This window comes from Rhinatrema bivittatum, chromosome 1, assembly GCF_901001135.1.
Source record: "Rhinatrema bivittatum chromosome 1, aRhiBiv1.1, whole genome shotgun sequence".
In the NCBI taxonomy this organism is placed as follows: domain Eukaryota; kingdom Metazoa; phylum Chordata; class Amphibia; order Gymnophiona; family Rhinatrematidae; genus Rhinatrema; species Rhinatrema bivittatum.
The window spans coordinates 389,625,459-389,641,696 of record NC_042615.1 but is presented as its reverse complement, the minus strand read 5'-3'; the positions used below and the strand labels follow the sequence as shown (position 1 = coordinate 389,641,696).

At 44.7% G+C, this 16,238-nt stretch overlaps 1 protein-coding gene across 5 annotated transcripts in view; it reads left to right on the top strand.

Moving 5' to 3' along the window:
- SH2D4A (SH2 domain containing 4A) overlaps positions 1-16,238 on the top strand; it is a 242,009-nt gene that overhangs the window by 59,783 nt on the left and 165,988 nt on the right. For all 5 annotated transcript variants that reach the window (XM_029601684.1, XM_029601677.1, XM_029601672.1 and 2 more), the window contains one exon: positions 12,915-13,074. In XM_029601684.1, the coding sequence (XP_029457544.1) occupies positions 12,915-13,074 (160 nt within the window). The remainder of the gene's footprint in view (positions 1-12,914; positions 13,075-16,238) is intronic.

The following is a 16,238-nucleotide window of genomic DNA, read 5'->3' as shown; positions in this document are numbered from 1 at the left end:
ACCTTAGTTACAAAACCGCTCAATGACGGGGAGCAAACCCATTCCATGATTCCCCAGGTAGGGGGCAGATTACAGATCTTTTATCAGGAGTGGGCCAAAATAACAAAGGACCAGAAAATTTCTTCATTTCCTCCCCATACAAAGCAAACAGAGGAGACGCGGTCATGCAGACATTAGACAGGTTGGTTCAGCTACAGGTCATTATCCTGGTACCACCAGGACAGGAAGGCACGGGGGTATACTCCATTTATTTCCTAGTACCAAAGAAGGAAGGAAGGTTTCTGCCATTGTTGGACCTAAAGCGAGTAAACAGGGCCCTGGTTGTTCCTCATTTCCGCATGGATTTACTGGCTACAGTAAAGGTGGCCATAAGGACAGGGGAATTCCTGGGAGCCTTAGATCTGTCAGAAGTATTATATTCCTATTTCCATCAGGAGAGATTTCCAGCGTTACTTACACTTTGAGATAGCCAGTCAGCATTTACCAGTTCAGGGCACTCCCCTTTGGACTGTCCATGGCACCAGTGGTGGCTTTAAGTAAGGAAGGGGGTCAAAGCGCACCCTTATCTGGATGACTGGCTAATAAAAGCAGACTCCTTGCAGGTTGGCCGACAGGCCACAGAGAACAGTTCGTGTCCTGGAGAATTGAGGCTGGATGGTGAACAAGGCAAAGAGCCAGTTTCATCCATCTCAGATGCTAGTGTATTTGGGGGTACTTTTCAACACCAAGTTAGGGAGAGTGTATTTAACAGAAAGGATAGGGAAGTTGCAGGAACAAGTGCAGGCCCTGTCTTAAACCCCAATTCCATATGTGTGGAAATATTTACAGGTCCTGGGCTCAATGGCAGCGGTAATCCAGGTAGTGCCATGTGCAAGAGTGCATCTATTGTAGAACTGATTGCCACAAAGTCAGCACTATGACAAAAGTCTGCCACTGTCGTACCGAAGCAGGCAGAGTCTGCGGTGGTGGCTAGGCTCGAACAACCTTTCCGGAGGTGCCCCTCTGGAATCTCCTCAGTGGACAACAGTAATCACAGACACGAGTCATCGGGGGTGGGGAGCACACACTCGGGGCCAAAACTGCTCAGGGGTTTCTGGCCACACCAAACGGTTCTAGGTTCCACAAATGCATTGGAGTTAAGAGCAATCAGGTTGGTCCTAGGCCATTTTCAATCCTAGTTAAGGAACAAAGCTGTCCATGTCCACTCAGACAATGCCACAGCAGTGGCCTATGTGAACAAGCAGGGGGGCACAAAGAGTGCAGCCCTAGCATGAGAGGCACGCCTCACCATGGAGATAGCAGAGAGGCATTTCTTGGATCTCTCTGTAGTGCACATAGCAGGAGTGGACAATTTGCAGGTGGATTTTCTCAGTCAATGGACGCTAGACCCAGGAGAATGGGAGCTGTCAGAGGAGGTGTTCATAACGGGTATATGGGATACCCCACAGTGGGATTTAATGGCAACAAAAAAGAAAACAAAAGCCAGTCCGTTCTTCGGCCAAAGGAAAGTACAGGGATGCAGGGGAGTGGACGCACTGTCCCAACCCTGGTCTGCAAATTAGATGTCTTACGTTTTTCCCCTCCTGATGGCAGGCAAGGTGATCAGGAAGATTTCTCAACACCCGGCCTGGGTGGTATTGATCAGACTGGCCAAGATATCCATGGAACGCAGATCTGATAAGACTGAAGAAGGCAAAGCCAATATCATTCAGAGATAGCAGCACTCCTCAAGCAGGGGCCAGTAGTAATGGCAAATTCAGAAAAATTCTCTCTCTTACAGCCTCACTATTGAAAGGAAATAGTTTAACAGAAGAGGGTACGCAGCCAAAGTAAGTATGACCCTACTAAAGGTCAGAAAGAAGTCCACCTCCTTCAAATTTAACCTCATTTGGACAGTTTTCAAAGCCTGGTGTAAAACTAGAGGTTTGGCCCTGTTGAAAGCAGAGATTGCTTCAATTCTGTAGTTTCTACAGGAAGGGCTAGACAAAGGGCTAGCGAGTAACACATCGAGGGTGCGCAAGTGGCAGTGATTGTGTGTTTGAGGGCCAAGCAGAGGAATCTCTGTGGTTGCTAACACAGATGTGGTATGCTTTCTCATGGGAGTGAAGCAGGTGAGACAGATTCAGAAGGTCATAGTACCGCCATGGGACCTGAACTTGGTATTGAAGATGCTAGTCAGAACTCTTTTGAGCCCATCAGGGAGGTTTCCTGGAAAGATCTAACACTAAAGATGGCAATGTTAGTGGCCCTGTATTTGGCCAGAAGGATCTCCGATTTGCAAGCACTGTCCTATAGGGCTCTGTACCTATCCTTCTCAAAGGAAAAAGTGGCAATCAGACCCACCTTTCTACCCAAGGTGGTATTGGAATTTCATCTTGATCAGCCCATCTCTCTTCCTGGATTTAGGAAGGTGGAATACATAGGGAACTGCAGAGATTGGAGATTCATAGATGTTCACAGGTGCCTCTTTAAAGTACCTGGAAGTGACCAATGACTTTAGAAAGTCAGACTGTTTATCTTGTTCACAGGATCCAGAAAATGGCAGGTAGCATCCAAAGTGCTTCTCAGTGTGCACAGCGCTATACAAAAACATATAAGAGCCTGTACCTACTCAGTAGCGCTTTCAGTCTAATCAAATCAAACATAGGGCAAAAGATACTTAGGGAATTTTTTCTTTTTTTAAGAAAATAGTTAAACATTACTAAGGCTGTAAGGAGGATAATCAGGGTTTTAAGATTTAAAAGCAGCCTTACAAAGCTGGGTTTTTAGACTGGATTTGAATAAGACGAGAGGGAACATGAAGCGCCAACTCAGTCTCTGCTAAACATATGGTGGAGCCCAGTGGAAAGCACCAAATTGGGAATTGGTAGTAGAGGAGAAGGGTATACATAGGAGTGACTAGCCTGAGGAGTGGAGTGCACGAGGAAGGGTGGAGAGAGAGAGGGGTAGTGAGAAGCTGCATAGTGAAGATGCATATAGGTAAAAGGAGCTTGAAGTGTATGTGGAGACTGAGCTTATGTAGTGATGTGACAAGAGGGGTTATATGGGTGTATCGACTTCAGCGAAAGATAAGTTACACAGCTGAAATTTAGACCGAAGTGGAGAGAGAAGGTTCACTAGGAGACCCTTGAGGAACAGGATGAAGTAGTCTAAGCTGGACATGATGGAATAAGAATTCTGGTAGTGTGTTCAGAAAGGAAAGGACAGATTTTGGTAGAGAGAAAGAAATGATATATTTAACAGTGTTTTGTATATGTAGAGAAGGAGAGAGAGAGAAAGGAGTTGAAGAGGACCCTAAGGATACAGAGAGAGGAGGAAGTAGGCTGGTGGTGGGCAAAGATAAGTTTCTCTGTCTTTACTATGTTGAATTTAAGGTGGGGGGAGGACATCCAGGTGGCAATGTCAGATGAGCAGGCTGAGATTTGGGATTGGATTTTTGACAAAATTTCTTGTGTAGAGAGTTAAATCTGAGATCAGAAGAGGGCCTGAGACAGAACCCTGAGGTACCCAATTAATAGTGGGATAGCAGAAGAGGAGGTTCCACCAGAGGACACCCAAAAATGCAATGAAAGAGGTAATAGAACCAAGAAAGTTGGAGTCCTAAAATCCAAGTGAGACCAGAACAGATAGGGCAAGGAGGACTGGTAAAGGTCATTGGTTTTAGCAATAAAAAGATCACTGGAGACTTTTTTGGCAAGGGCTGTTTCTGTACAATGCAGAGGTTAAAAAACCTGGAGTGGATTGAGAATGGCTTGAGATGAAAGAAAATAAACAGTTCTGGTGAACAGCGCATTCAAGTAGTTTGGAAGCAGAAGGGAGGCAGGAGATGGAATGATTAGTGAGGTAGGTATTGAGGGTTTTTTGAGGAATAGTGTAATCATTAGCATGTTTGAAGGCAGTGAGAACAGTAGCAATGGAAAGTGATAGATTGAGGATGTGACAGATAAAAGATGACTGCAAGGGACCTAGAGCTGAGGAACTGGGCAGGAATGGGATCAGACTAACAAATAGTGAGTTTGGAGGAGGAGAGAAGATGATCAATTTCCTCCACTGTGATTTCAGAAAAGGAGGAAAGGCGGGTGGAGACCAGGGGTAGCTAGGGGAGAGGTGAGTAGAGGTGACCTGGTTGAGAATTCTAGAATAATTTTGTAAAACTGATCATGGAAACCGTACACCATAGTCTGGGTAAAGGGGATAATGGTAAGCGAAGAAAGTTTGAGGAAGGAATTGAATGTGGAAGCAAGAGAGTTTGTGTCAGACACAGTTGTCTGTCTTAGTAGGTGCAATAGACTGGAAGAAGGTCAGCATGAATTTGAAATGTATGAAGTTGGTATGGGCACAGGATTTTAGCCAGAGATGTTCTGCAGAACAGGCACAAGTATGTAGGAAGCGAATTCTAGGAGGGGCCAAGGCAAGGGTTTGGTGCACCTTACAAAATGGATAAGGAGAGGGGCAAGAGTGTCTAAAGTACATAAGAACATAAGATTTTTCATACTGGGTCAGACCAAAGGTCCATCAATCCCAATATCCTGTTTCTAGCAGGGTCTAATCCAGGTCACAAGTACCTGGCAGAGTCCCAAAGGGTAGATAGATTCCAAACTGCTTATCCCAGGGATTTCTCCCCCCAATCCACTTTAATAATTGCTTATGGACTTTTCTTTGAAGAACTTGTATAAACCATTTTTAAATGCAGCTACAGGAAAAGCTTATACTACATTCTCTGGCAAAGCATTCCAGAGCTTAATTATGCTTTGAGTAAAAAAAAAAAAAAATTCTTATTAGTCATAAATGTGTAACTTAATTGTGTCCCCTGGTCTGTGTACTTTTTGAATGCGTAACAACTGATTGTTTACTCGTTCCATTCCACTCATTATTTTATAGATCTCTCTCATATCTCCTCTCGGCCGTCTCTTTTCTCCAAGCTGAAGAGTCCTAACCTCTCTAGCTTTTCTTCATAGGGGAATTGTTCAATTCCCTTTATATTTTGGTTGCCCTTCTATATACCTTTTCTAATTCTGCTATCTCTTTTTTGAGTTGTGATCAGAACTACACACAATACTCAAGATGGGGGTCGCATCAAGGAGCGATATATAGGCATTATGATATTCTCTGTTTTATTCTCTATTCCTTTCCTAATAATCCCTAGCGTTCTATTTACTTTCTTGGCTGCTGCTGCACATTGAACAGAAAATTTCAACATATTAGCAATGATGATACCAAGATCCTTTTCCTTAAAATGACTCCAAATGTGGAACCTGCATTGTGTAGCTATAGTTTGTTACTCTTCCCTCCTTTTGTTTTAAGGTCCCTAATACAGGGGTTACACAGTCCCAAGGCCACACTCACAGTTTTGGTCCTCTCATTTTCTCAAATTTTTCTGCAATAGTCAGCCACTGGGAAACCAGGGTCCAACTGGTGGGGAGGAAGGCAGCCTCTGGGGTCCTAGGCTCATGGGGGATGGGTACCTTGTATAGTCTTTCACCACTCAGACCACTCTCCCACAGTACTCACACTTGTAGATCTCAGCAGTTTTCAATAGGCTGGTTTTTGGGTTGGAAGAAAATAGGCAGAAACTTGGACTGCGTGGACTGCTGTTTAAAGCAAAAAAAAAAAAATATATATATATATATATATAATATATATATTTTATTTTTTTGCTTTAAACAGCAGTCCAAGTTTATATATATATATCTGAAACTTAAAATATAGAATCCAGGTAAGAATAACAAAAATTATAAGAAAAAATAAAATTACTCCAAGTGCTTTATTCCTATTCAGCCTCTGAATCGGTGTCCAATCTCCTTCCAAAGTCCTTGCCCAGTGATAGGAAAGAAAAAAACCTCTCTTCTCCACAAATGGCAGGGAGATGGTGGAAAAATAGCTCCCGCTAAGCAAAAAGAAAAACCCTTTTCAACAAAACAGCTCTTCCAAAAATTAGTCCTTACTCTGGGAATCCACATACTTCAGTTTCACTGGACAGAGGGTGATGCAGAATCCTGGTCCTAATGACTCTGCTTTAGTTGGGCATAGCACACAGGAACCAAAATCCAGCCCTCTCAAATTAGGGAGTTACTGTTTTTGAGCTAGTCAGGAAAAATAGCCACACAAAGTCCAAAAACCATCATCTTCTATTCTCTCCAACCAGGACAGTTCGTGAAGGTACTGGCAAGGAAAGAGACATCCCAAACCACTCTGTAGCTGGCTGTGGTGCCCAAATTTGAGGGAGCCACCAACACTCCTGTTCCTTTCCAAAAAGCAAATTATATCCAACTACATGTTTCTTGTTCTCAACCCTATACAGAGGAGCACTGACCAATCCCAAAAAGAGGGGAAAGGGCAAAAATGCAAAAATCTCCCAACTAATTTAAAAAAGGAAAATATTCAGTAAAGGTGCAAAGCTGCTGTTACATAATAAACCTCCCATAGCCTAACTGCCAGCATTCAAACAGCAAAAAACCCTACCCATGAATATTTCAACATTGCAATTCTCCAAGAACAAGCAGGATGGTAGTCCTCACACATGGGCAACATCATCAGATGGAGCCAGTTACGGAAAACTTATGTCAAAGTTTCTAAAAACTTTTAACTAGTTATGCTGAGCATGCCCTACACCACACGTCCATGCGGGGTCCCTCTTCAGTCTCTACTTTTCCGCGGAGCTGTAAGCCTCAAGGTTGATTGAGCTGTTAAAAAGTTTGGCTTTTTGGCCTAGTGGAAAACTTTTTTTCTCTCTATTCCGTCACTGGGTCCCTCTCGGGTAAGTTAACTTTCGCGGTTGATTCCCCCGTGGTGCCTTGGTGCCTGCTGATCATTGACCCCTGCTGCCACATTCCGTCCTTTGGCCCTTTTGTTTCATTCTGCCATGGCCACGTCTGGGTTTTTGCCAATGGCCCCAGTGCTCGCAGACCATGTTGATCACAGATCTGAATGAAGTCTGCATCCTCTGCCTGAGAGCATCGCATAACATCCGGGGTTGACGCTTGTGTGAGTAGATTACCCTGAAGGGACATCAGCTTCAGCTTGACAAGATGGAGCATCTCTTCAGGTTGAAGAAGTCCGACCCATCGACATCTGTATCGGCATCTAAGGACCTTGGAGTCACACCAATGGACACCTTGCCATCGATATCTGTGGGACTGTCTGTTTTGTCGAGGTTGCTGGTGGATAAGGGGCACCGGAGACCAACAACTGTCGATCTTTTCAGGGTCGAGGGCCTCAGGTTCATTGTCTTCATCCTTGGCACCAAGGAAAGACTAGGCTGCGCATCGTGGGAAGACCAAGAAGCATCGGCACTGGTCCTCATTGATGCACAGTGCTGGGCATGGTGATGTACCGGCTTTTGCCATGATTCTCCTGAAGCGATCCCATGGTGAGGAGTGCCAGCCCTCCATCAATGCCCAGAATCTGTGACAGTCTCCACTGGTTTTGGTGCCAGTTTGCCGATCCCTCTCGAGAGTCTTTGCAATGGGAATCGGCCCCCGCAGAATGGCATGGCTGCGGACCTCTGATTTCCAATCGGAGGTACAGGAGTGACTCACTGATGTGCCATGTACAGGAGAGAATCTATTTGGAGATGGGGTGAGGGATGCTATGGCCCAACTTCTGGACCATCATGATACCCTCCGCCAGTGCTCTGGACCCATCGTCCTCTTCCAGGTGGCCATCGAGGCAGGAGCCAAGGAAGTCCTTCTTCTTTTGCCAATGAAAGTCCTCTGCCTCCTCTATCCCATCCTCAACATTAGAGCTCTTGTGGCCATCCCAGGCAGCAGAGAGCTCCAAAACCTCAGCCAGCTCCTCAGTCAAACAAGGGGATGGGGTTTTGACTGGGCTACAGGAAGAATCAGCCAGTCACCCATACTCAGGGTGTTGGACCCTCCGGTTGGGGGCAGGCTGCGGATCTTTGTGAAACAGTGGGTCAGTGTAACCTCAGACCAGTGGGTTCTGTCCATCGTCCAACAGGGGTACCAATTAAATCTATTGGATGTCCCACCAACTTGCCCTCCATGCATGTGTTTGGGACCAGTAGTGCATCAGGAAATTCTGCTAGTGAAGCTCTCCTCCCTCTTAATGGCCAGAGTGTTCAAGCCCTTTCCACCATGGTGAAGAGGGTGAGGATTTTACTCCAGGTATTTCCTGATTCCAAAGAGAACTTTGTCCCATCCTAGACCTGATGGCCTTGAACAAATTTCTAAAAAAAAGAAAAGTTCAAAATGGTTTCCCTGAGCACCTTGATTCCCCTTTTTGCAAAATGGGGACTGGCTATGCATACACCCATATTGAGATCTTCCCAGGTCACAGGACATATCTCGGATTTGTGGTAGGAAAACAGCACTTCCAGTATTGGGTGTTGCCTTTCAAGCTCACATCCACCCCACGGATATTCACAAAATGCTTGGCGGTGCACTTCTGCAGACTGGGAGTGCATGCTTTTCCCTATCTGGACCATTGGTGGTCAAGAGCACATCTCAGGCAAGGGCAACCAGTCCATGCACTTGACCATTCAGATGTTGAAGTCACGAGGGTTCGTTTTCAACTACCCATAGTCCCATCTCAGTCTGTCACCTCAATTGGACTTCATCAGAGCCCTGCTAGACATGGCTCAGGCCAATGCCTTTCTGCCGCACTAGAGGGCTATCTCAGTGGCGGCCATTGCGGCAAAGGTTCAACAGAGGCAGCAGGTATCGGCTTGGTACATGTTGAGGTTGTTGGGCCACATGGCGCAGAGCCCAATGGACCCTGAGATCTCAGTGGCGGCAAGCCACAGAGACTCCAAGATTGCATCCAAGACACCCAGTCCCTCCAGGACTCCTTGTCCTGGTGGCAAGTACATACCAATCTGGAACAGGGAATCTCTTTTCAGTCTTCACATTCAAATTGTTAACCACGGAAGCATCTACCCTGGGGTAGGGAGCTCATGAGGATGGGCTGGGCACTCAGGGCTTATGGTCCGCTCAGGAACATTTATGTCAAAGCAAGTTCCTGGAGCTCCAGGCGATCAGGTCCACACTATGGGCTTTCAGAGATTGGCTGTCCAACAAAGTTGTCCTGATCCAGACCAACAACCAATTAGCAGTGTGGTATGTCATCAATCAGGGAGGCACAGGATCATACTTCCTGTGTCAGGAAGCGGTTCAGAACTGGTCATGGGCCCTGTCCCAGGGGATGGTGCTCAAGGCCATGTACCTGGCTGGGATGGAGAACATGGTAGCCACAGAGCCTTCAGTCCCCAGGAGAGGTCCCTGGACCAGAGGTAGCGAATCGAATATTCCTCCTCTGGGGGAGTCCAGACGAAGATCTGTTTGCATCTCCCTGCAACAAGAAGGCATCTCAGTTCTGCTCCTTGCACAGAAGAGACAGCAAACCAGCCTCAGATGACCTAGCCTGCCATTGAGACACAAGTCATCTGTATGCATATCCTCTGATTCCCTTAGTGGTGAAGACTCTCTCTTGAAGCTTCACGAGGACAGAGGGACTGTGATCCTCGTAGCCCCTCATTGGCCGAGACAGGTCTGGTTTCTCCTCCTTCAGGAATTGTCCATCCAGAGGCCGATTTAGTCTGGAGACTTCCCTACATCTCATCATGCGGGATCAGGGCCAGCTGCGGCATTCCAGCCTCCAGGCCCTGTCACTCACAGCCTGGATGTTGAGAGGTTAATTCTGTAGCCGCTTGATCTTTCGGAAGATGTGACTTGGCTCCTAGTGTCTTCTAGAAAGCCTTCCACTAGTAAGTCCTAATGACTGAAGTGGAAGAGGGTTTCCATGTGGTGTGAGCAGAAGGCCCTAGATTCATTCTCCTGCCCCACACAAAAACTGCTCTGTTACCTTCTACCCCTATCAAATGCTGGCTTAAAGACCGCCTTCATTAGAGTCCATCTTAGTTCGATTTGCACTTAACACACAGTGTAGATGGTACACCCATCTCTGTACAGCCTATAGTTGAAGCCTCCCATAATGCCTCTTACTGGGTCTTGGGACCTCAATGTGGGTTTAGCTCAGCTGATGAAAGCTTCTTTTGAGCCGCTGTGCACCTGTGACCTGAAGTACCAGACCTGAAAGGTCATATTTTTGGTGGCAGTCATTTCAGCACGCAGAGTCAGCGAGCTCCAGGCCTTGGTGATTTATCCACCTTACACAAAATTGTATCATGATAGAATGGTCTTGCATAGACACCCTAAGTTCCTGCCTAAGGTGGTGCGAATGAGCAACTGCACAGTTTGGGCTGCAAGCGATCCTTAGCCTTCTATCTGGAGCGGACAGAAACCCATAGACAGTCTACCCAACTTTTGTTTCTTTTGGTAAGAATAGGTTGGGCGTTACCATTGCCAAACAAACACTATCCAATTGGCTAGCAGATTGCATCTCCTTCTGTTATGCCCAGGTAGGACTGTATCTTGAGGGTCATGTCAAGGCTCATTCTGTCAGAGCCATGGTAGCATTGGTGGCCCACTTGCAAGCAGTTCCCATGGAGGTGATCTGCAAGGCTGCGACGAGTTCTCTCCACACATTAACATCCCATTACTGCCTAAATAAGAATGGCTGACATGACAGTAGGTTTGGCCAGTCTATCCTCAGGAACCTGTTCGAAGTGGAGAACCCAGCAGGTTCTCCACAAAGAATGGGCCCTGCGTAGGTTCTCCCTACGCAGGGCCCATTCTTTGGGTTCAGGCTGTTTCCCTCTTTGTTACCAACAGCACTGTTGTTGTGCCTTTTGGCACCTGGTTGATGTCTGTTGGTCCCCTTTTGTTTTGGGGAGCAACCTATAGCTAGGGATTAACCCAAGTGTGAAGATTACCATCCTGCTTGTCCTTGGAGAAAGCAGAATTGCTTACCTTTAATAGGTATTCTCCAAGGACAGCAGGATGTTAGTCCTAATGAAACCTGAGTGCTACCCTGTGGAGTTGGGTTTCCCTTATTTTTATTTTTCATCGTAACTCTACATTACTAGACTGAAGAGGGACCTCGCATGGACGCGTGGTATAAGCCATTGAACCAATTCTATGCTTTTTCCCCTATGTCTGCATATCTGTGCCCCAGAAGATAGTCAGGGCTTGTATTGGTTGTTGTCTGACTCCAACAGTACTTTTCAGTGCTATTAAGCCTTTAGGCTTTGCTTTACATAAAAAGACAAAACGACGAACCTTCCAGAACATGGTGTCAAAGAAAAAGATTGGTGGGTTCAAGTCCTACAGCCATGGGCAAATAATATCAATCACACACAGACATGAACAGTGTTTACATTTGCCTTTGCTGGATTATGACTGGCTGACCTGCCCTGCATGTGGATGAATGTCCCTAAGATTGCACTGGTTTCAAGCAGAGAAAATTTAGGGATGGGCATTCGGAAGAAATGAAATAGGAAATGAGGAGAAATTTTCTATTTCGTTTCAAATTGTTTTCCAAATGGAACGAGTTAAATTCTGTCAAAATGTCACTCTCATTTTGTTTTAAAATCCTATTTAAAAAGAAGTCACCAGTCTACCCCAGTAGGGCTTCTTGCTTTAGAAGTGTGGTACCAAGTAGAGCTGTTACTAATTATACAGTAGTTGTACTCGATATACCACCATTAGACATGCACTTACATCTGTCATTTATAACCCTGATTTGTTTGTGCCTTCACCCTTCTATAATAATTGATCCTTAGTCAATGGCCATGACTAATGGCCATTGACTAATGGCCCCCACCGCAGATGTGTGAACACAGTCTCCACAGCAGCCTATATGGGGTCAAACTTGGGGCTGCTCACATGGCAGTGCAGAGAATGCTACGGAGTCTGTGGGACAGCCCAACTCTCTTAAATTTGAAAATCTTTTCATGTGGTAGTGTATTAAAATTTATAATAAAATATATGTAGCCTATATTGGTCAATTTTCATATATCAAGTTTTTGATATTCATATATTTTCTGTTTGACATAACTTCAGGCTTTAAATTTTTAATCCCAAATTCATTGTCTGTGTGCACATTAACTAGATAACTAAATCAATAACCAGCAATAAAATGCTGTGAATAAACAAACTCATATGTTCATATACATATTTCATCAAACACATGCCATCTAACATGCTGTCTAAGGAAATTGTAGGTATTTCTGGTGTGTAAATGTTGGGGAGGAGAGAGCTTTGAGATATACAAATAACTGACAAAATCCTTAAATAGATTGTCTGTCTAATGGTTAAAGCAAAAGAGCTTTAAACTTGTTTTACAGTGAGTATGCTTAAAAGATCATAGAACTTAACCAGTTGCATTTTTAAATAATTGGATGTAGTAAATATGAAAATGCTATTTAGAAAAGCATGCACATGAGAATTTTCTAGTGCTTTACAACATAACCAATGAAAATGACCAAAACCTCCATGAGCTTTCAGTATTTTTGAGGGAAAGTAACTTAGAATATTTGGGCCTTCTCTCCTCTTTGTGTTAAGCTGGTAATTTTGGATTTACTTACCTTTACAAATTCAAGCTCATAGGTAAGTTACAAATTGCTTATAATAGGTATTTCCCTATACCTAGAGGACTTACAAAGTTTGTACTTGAGGCAGTGGAGGATGAAGTGACTTGTCAAAGGTAACAGGAGCACCAGTGGAAAAACTGGGATTTCAACCCTATTTTCCCTAGTTTTCAGTCCACTGCTTTTCCTTATACTCTTGCTAATAGGCTATTCCTATTTGGAGGATGTTATTGGTTATTCAGACAGATTGAATCACTATTTTATCATGCTTTGGCACCTCATGTTGAAAAGTGCTAAAAATTAAACTTGGATATGTGTCTGACTAGAGAATCATCTACTCATGAACTTGGTCATTTGGGGACTGATCCAAAAGACCCATTGGTAGGTTTGCTTATGAGATGTCATTGTCCTCTTGAGTTCTAGAATATGTTGATGTAAAAGTGGTTAACTAGTTTATATTTTGTAGCCCATGGGAAATCTGTGAACTGGAAACTTGGAGCAGATGATGAAGTCTGGGTATGGATCATGGGAGAGCACCCAATGGACAAGCCTTATGATGTGATCTGTGATGAAATCATGGCAGAGCGGGCACAGCAGCTTGTGAAGAAAGAATCTGAAAAATTGAGGTAAGAAGGAAGCTTACCCATTCTGCATCCACAGATGAACAGTCAATAGAAAAGGGAATTGGTGGGTAGAGTCTAGGACCATGTTGCTCATTTGATTAAAATCTGAAGGAAACTGATCTGGTATTGTTTTTAAAAGATAAATCTTGATTATGTAGGGATAGGTGGGGCAGTTTTCAAAAGCCTTTTTCCTAGCGTGTAGACAGATGGACTCAGGACAAGTGGGTTTATGCTCCCCTGCCAACAGATGGAGACGGAGCAAGCTGACGTCACAGTATACATAACCCTGCAGTGACCTCAGCCTGCCAGTATTCTCCATCTCCAGCAGATGTTGGACGTGCATCTCCCTACAGGGATTGCTTTGAACTTTTTGGAAGGAGAAATTTGTTCTAAATTCAGGAAAAGAAAGCCCCGCTCTCCTCTGGTGATACCTAAAGGTCCCTCCCCCAGTTGAGAATTCCTGAGGCGATTTCTATGGTCCCTCAGAGGTGTGCCTTGGTCCAGTAGCTGTGTTTCCTGGGGTGGTCTTAGATGCTAATTCACCTGAAAGGTAGCGAGGTGCAGGAGGCAGAGCGTGGTGGTGACACAGATGCCCTCTCACTCTGCAGCCGGAGACAGCCAGTAAGCGCTGAGCTCAGGTAAGGTTTAAGGGAAAAAAAAGGTTTTACCTGAATCGGAGACAATTAGAGGGGTTTCAGGACTTCCTCTGGTCTTCATTCATGGCACACTGTGCCGACATTCATTCCTGCTCCCGTGGGGTTGGGGAACTGGGCAGCCTGGTGGGTTGAGGCCTGGTGAATGGTGTTTCCTTGATGTCTCATCTTGATGTGGCCCATTTTTTGAAAGGAGTAAAGATTCTTAGGCCTCCCTTGAGGTTCTATTGTGGGTCTTAATTCGGTGCTGGACTTTTTGGCGGGCCTTAAGTTCTGACGACTGCGCGGCCTTTCCATACGGTTGTTGACTTTGAAGACTGTGTTCCTGGTGGCTTCTGAGCTGCAGGCCTAGTCTTGCTGGGAACCATTCCTTCTTGTGACTCCGGGGATGTTGCTGCCTACTGTTCTATCCTTCTTGCCTAAGGTAGTCTCGGACTTTTATTTGAATCAGTCCATCTGCCATCCCTGGATAAGGTCAGTGATGCAGAGGAGATATGCCTTTTGCACTCCTTGGATATTAAGCATCTTGTCATGCAGAATCTGGAGGTCTCTGAGTCTTTTTGAAAGACGGATCGCCTGTTTGTTCTCCATGGTGGGAGTAAGCAGGACGCTTTGGCTTTGTGGGCTGCCATAGCTCGTTAGATTAAGGAGGTGGTCATAGCCGCGTGTGTGGATGCTGGAAAGCCGTTGCCTACTCATTAGGGCTTATGCCACTAGGGCTCAGGCAGTGTCATGGGTGGAGGTTAGTCTGTTGTCTTCTGTCGATATCTGCTGAGCTGCGACATGGTCCTCCTTACACACTTTTTCCAGGTTTTATTGTCTGGATGTGCAGGCCTGGGAGGATGCAGCCTTTGCACGTGCGGTGTTGACTGGCCCACGGGCAGCCTCCCACCCTGTTGGGGAGTAGCTTTGGTACATCCCACTGGTCCTGAGTCCATCTGTCTACACGCTAGGAAATGGAAAAATTACTTACCTGATAATTTCGTTTTTCTTAGTGTAGACAGATGGACTTAGCTTCCCGCCCTCAGCTACCAAATGAGTGTGTCAATAGTTTTTTGCTGGTCTGTCCACAGTTGCTTTTGAAGAGAATATTGGAAAGCTGGGGTCACTGCAGGGTTATGTATACTGTGACATCAGCTTGCTCCATCTCCATCTGCTGGCAGGGGAGCATAACCCCACTGGTCCTGAGTCCATCTGTCCACACTAAGGAAAACAAAATTATCAGGTAAGGAATTTCTCCATTACCTGCATAAATGGTTATTTACAAGAAAGCCAATGCAATAAAACGTACGGGAGAGCTGGCACTCCGAGGCGAGTGCCAGCTCTCCTGGGCATGTAATTTTGTATTTAAATTAGGGCCCACGCTAATAAGGAGGCACTAGGGACACTAGCGCTTCCCTATTGCCTCCTTATTAGCAGAAGCAGTGGGTGTCAGTGGGTCCGACAACTGACTCTTAATTTTACTGGTGTTGGTTTTCAAACCCGCTGACAGCCACAGGTTCGGAAAACGGATGCCAGCAAAATTGAGTCAGTCACCAACTTTTGCTTAGGTGTATAACTGATATCAGTATTAGGGATGCAGCACTTGTATGATTTGCTTTATTCTTATTTCAGAGAACCTATCGTGGATTGGGGTTCAAAAACCTCTTTGCCAGCTGGCATGTGGTGTTCCCTAAGGGTCATTTTATTTCCCGACATTTAATGTTTATATTTCTCCATTAGCTGTATTAATATAGAGTCTTTGTTTTGAATGTTATTTTTATGCAGTGATATACAGATCTTGGCTTCTTTGGACTCCAAAAATTCAGAATCCCTGTCTGATTTTAATAACGGTTTATCTGAAGTGTCTACTTGGGATTTACTTTGAGTTTATGTAGATTTAGCCATGTGGTTTTACAGACATAAGAATCCACTTTGTTACTGGTCTGTAGTTATAGTGGAATTTATTATTGAGTCAAAAAAAAAAGTTACTGCATTAAATCTCAAGTTAGATTCTTCTTTGACTTTTTCTTCACATATTTCTTTTTTTAATTCAACGATCTTTTTACTATTTACTCTGTTTATAAACTTCAACCTGTTACTGATCTTAAAATATTAACTCATGTTTTAATTCTCAGTAAGCCTGATTACCGTAATGCCCTCTTCCATGGGCTTACCTCACACTCAATACATTGCATTCAGTTAGTTCAAAATAATGTAACCAAGCTTATTTTTGGTAAGCAAATTTGAACATTAACGCCACTGGTGCAGGAACTTAAATGGCTCCTGATAACCTCTCTTACTGAATTTAAAATTCTTTGTCTTACATTTAGTGTTACACTATCAGAATTTTTCCTGATTTATGTCAGGCAAAAGAAAATTATTCCTTACCTGCTAATTTTCGTTCCTGTAGTACCATGGATCAGTCCAGACGGTGGGTTATGTTCCCCGTCCAGCAGATGGAGTCAGAACAGACTTCGAGGGACGTCACCAACATAAGTCAGTACACCCTCTGCTGGAGCTCAGTATAACGTA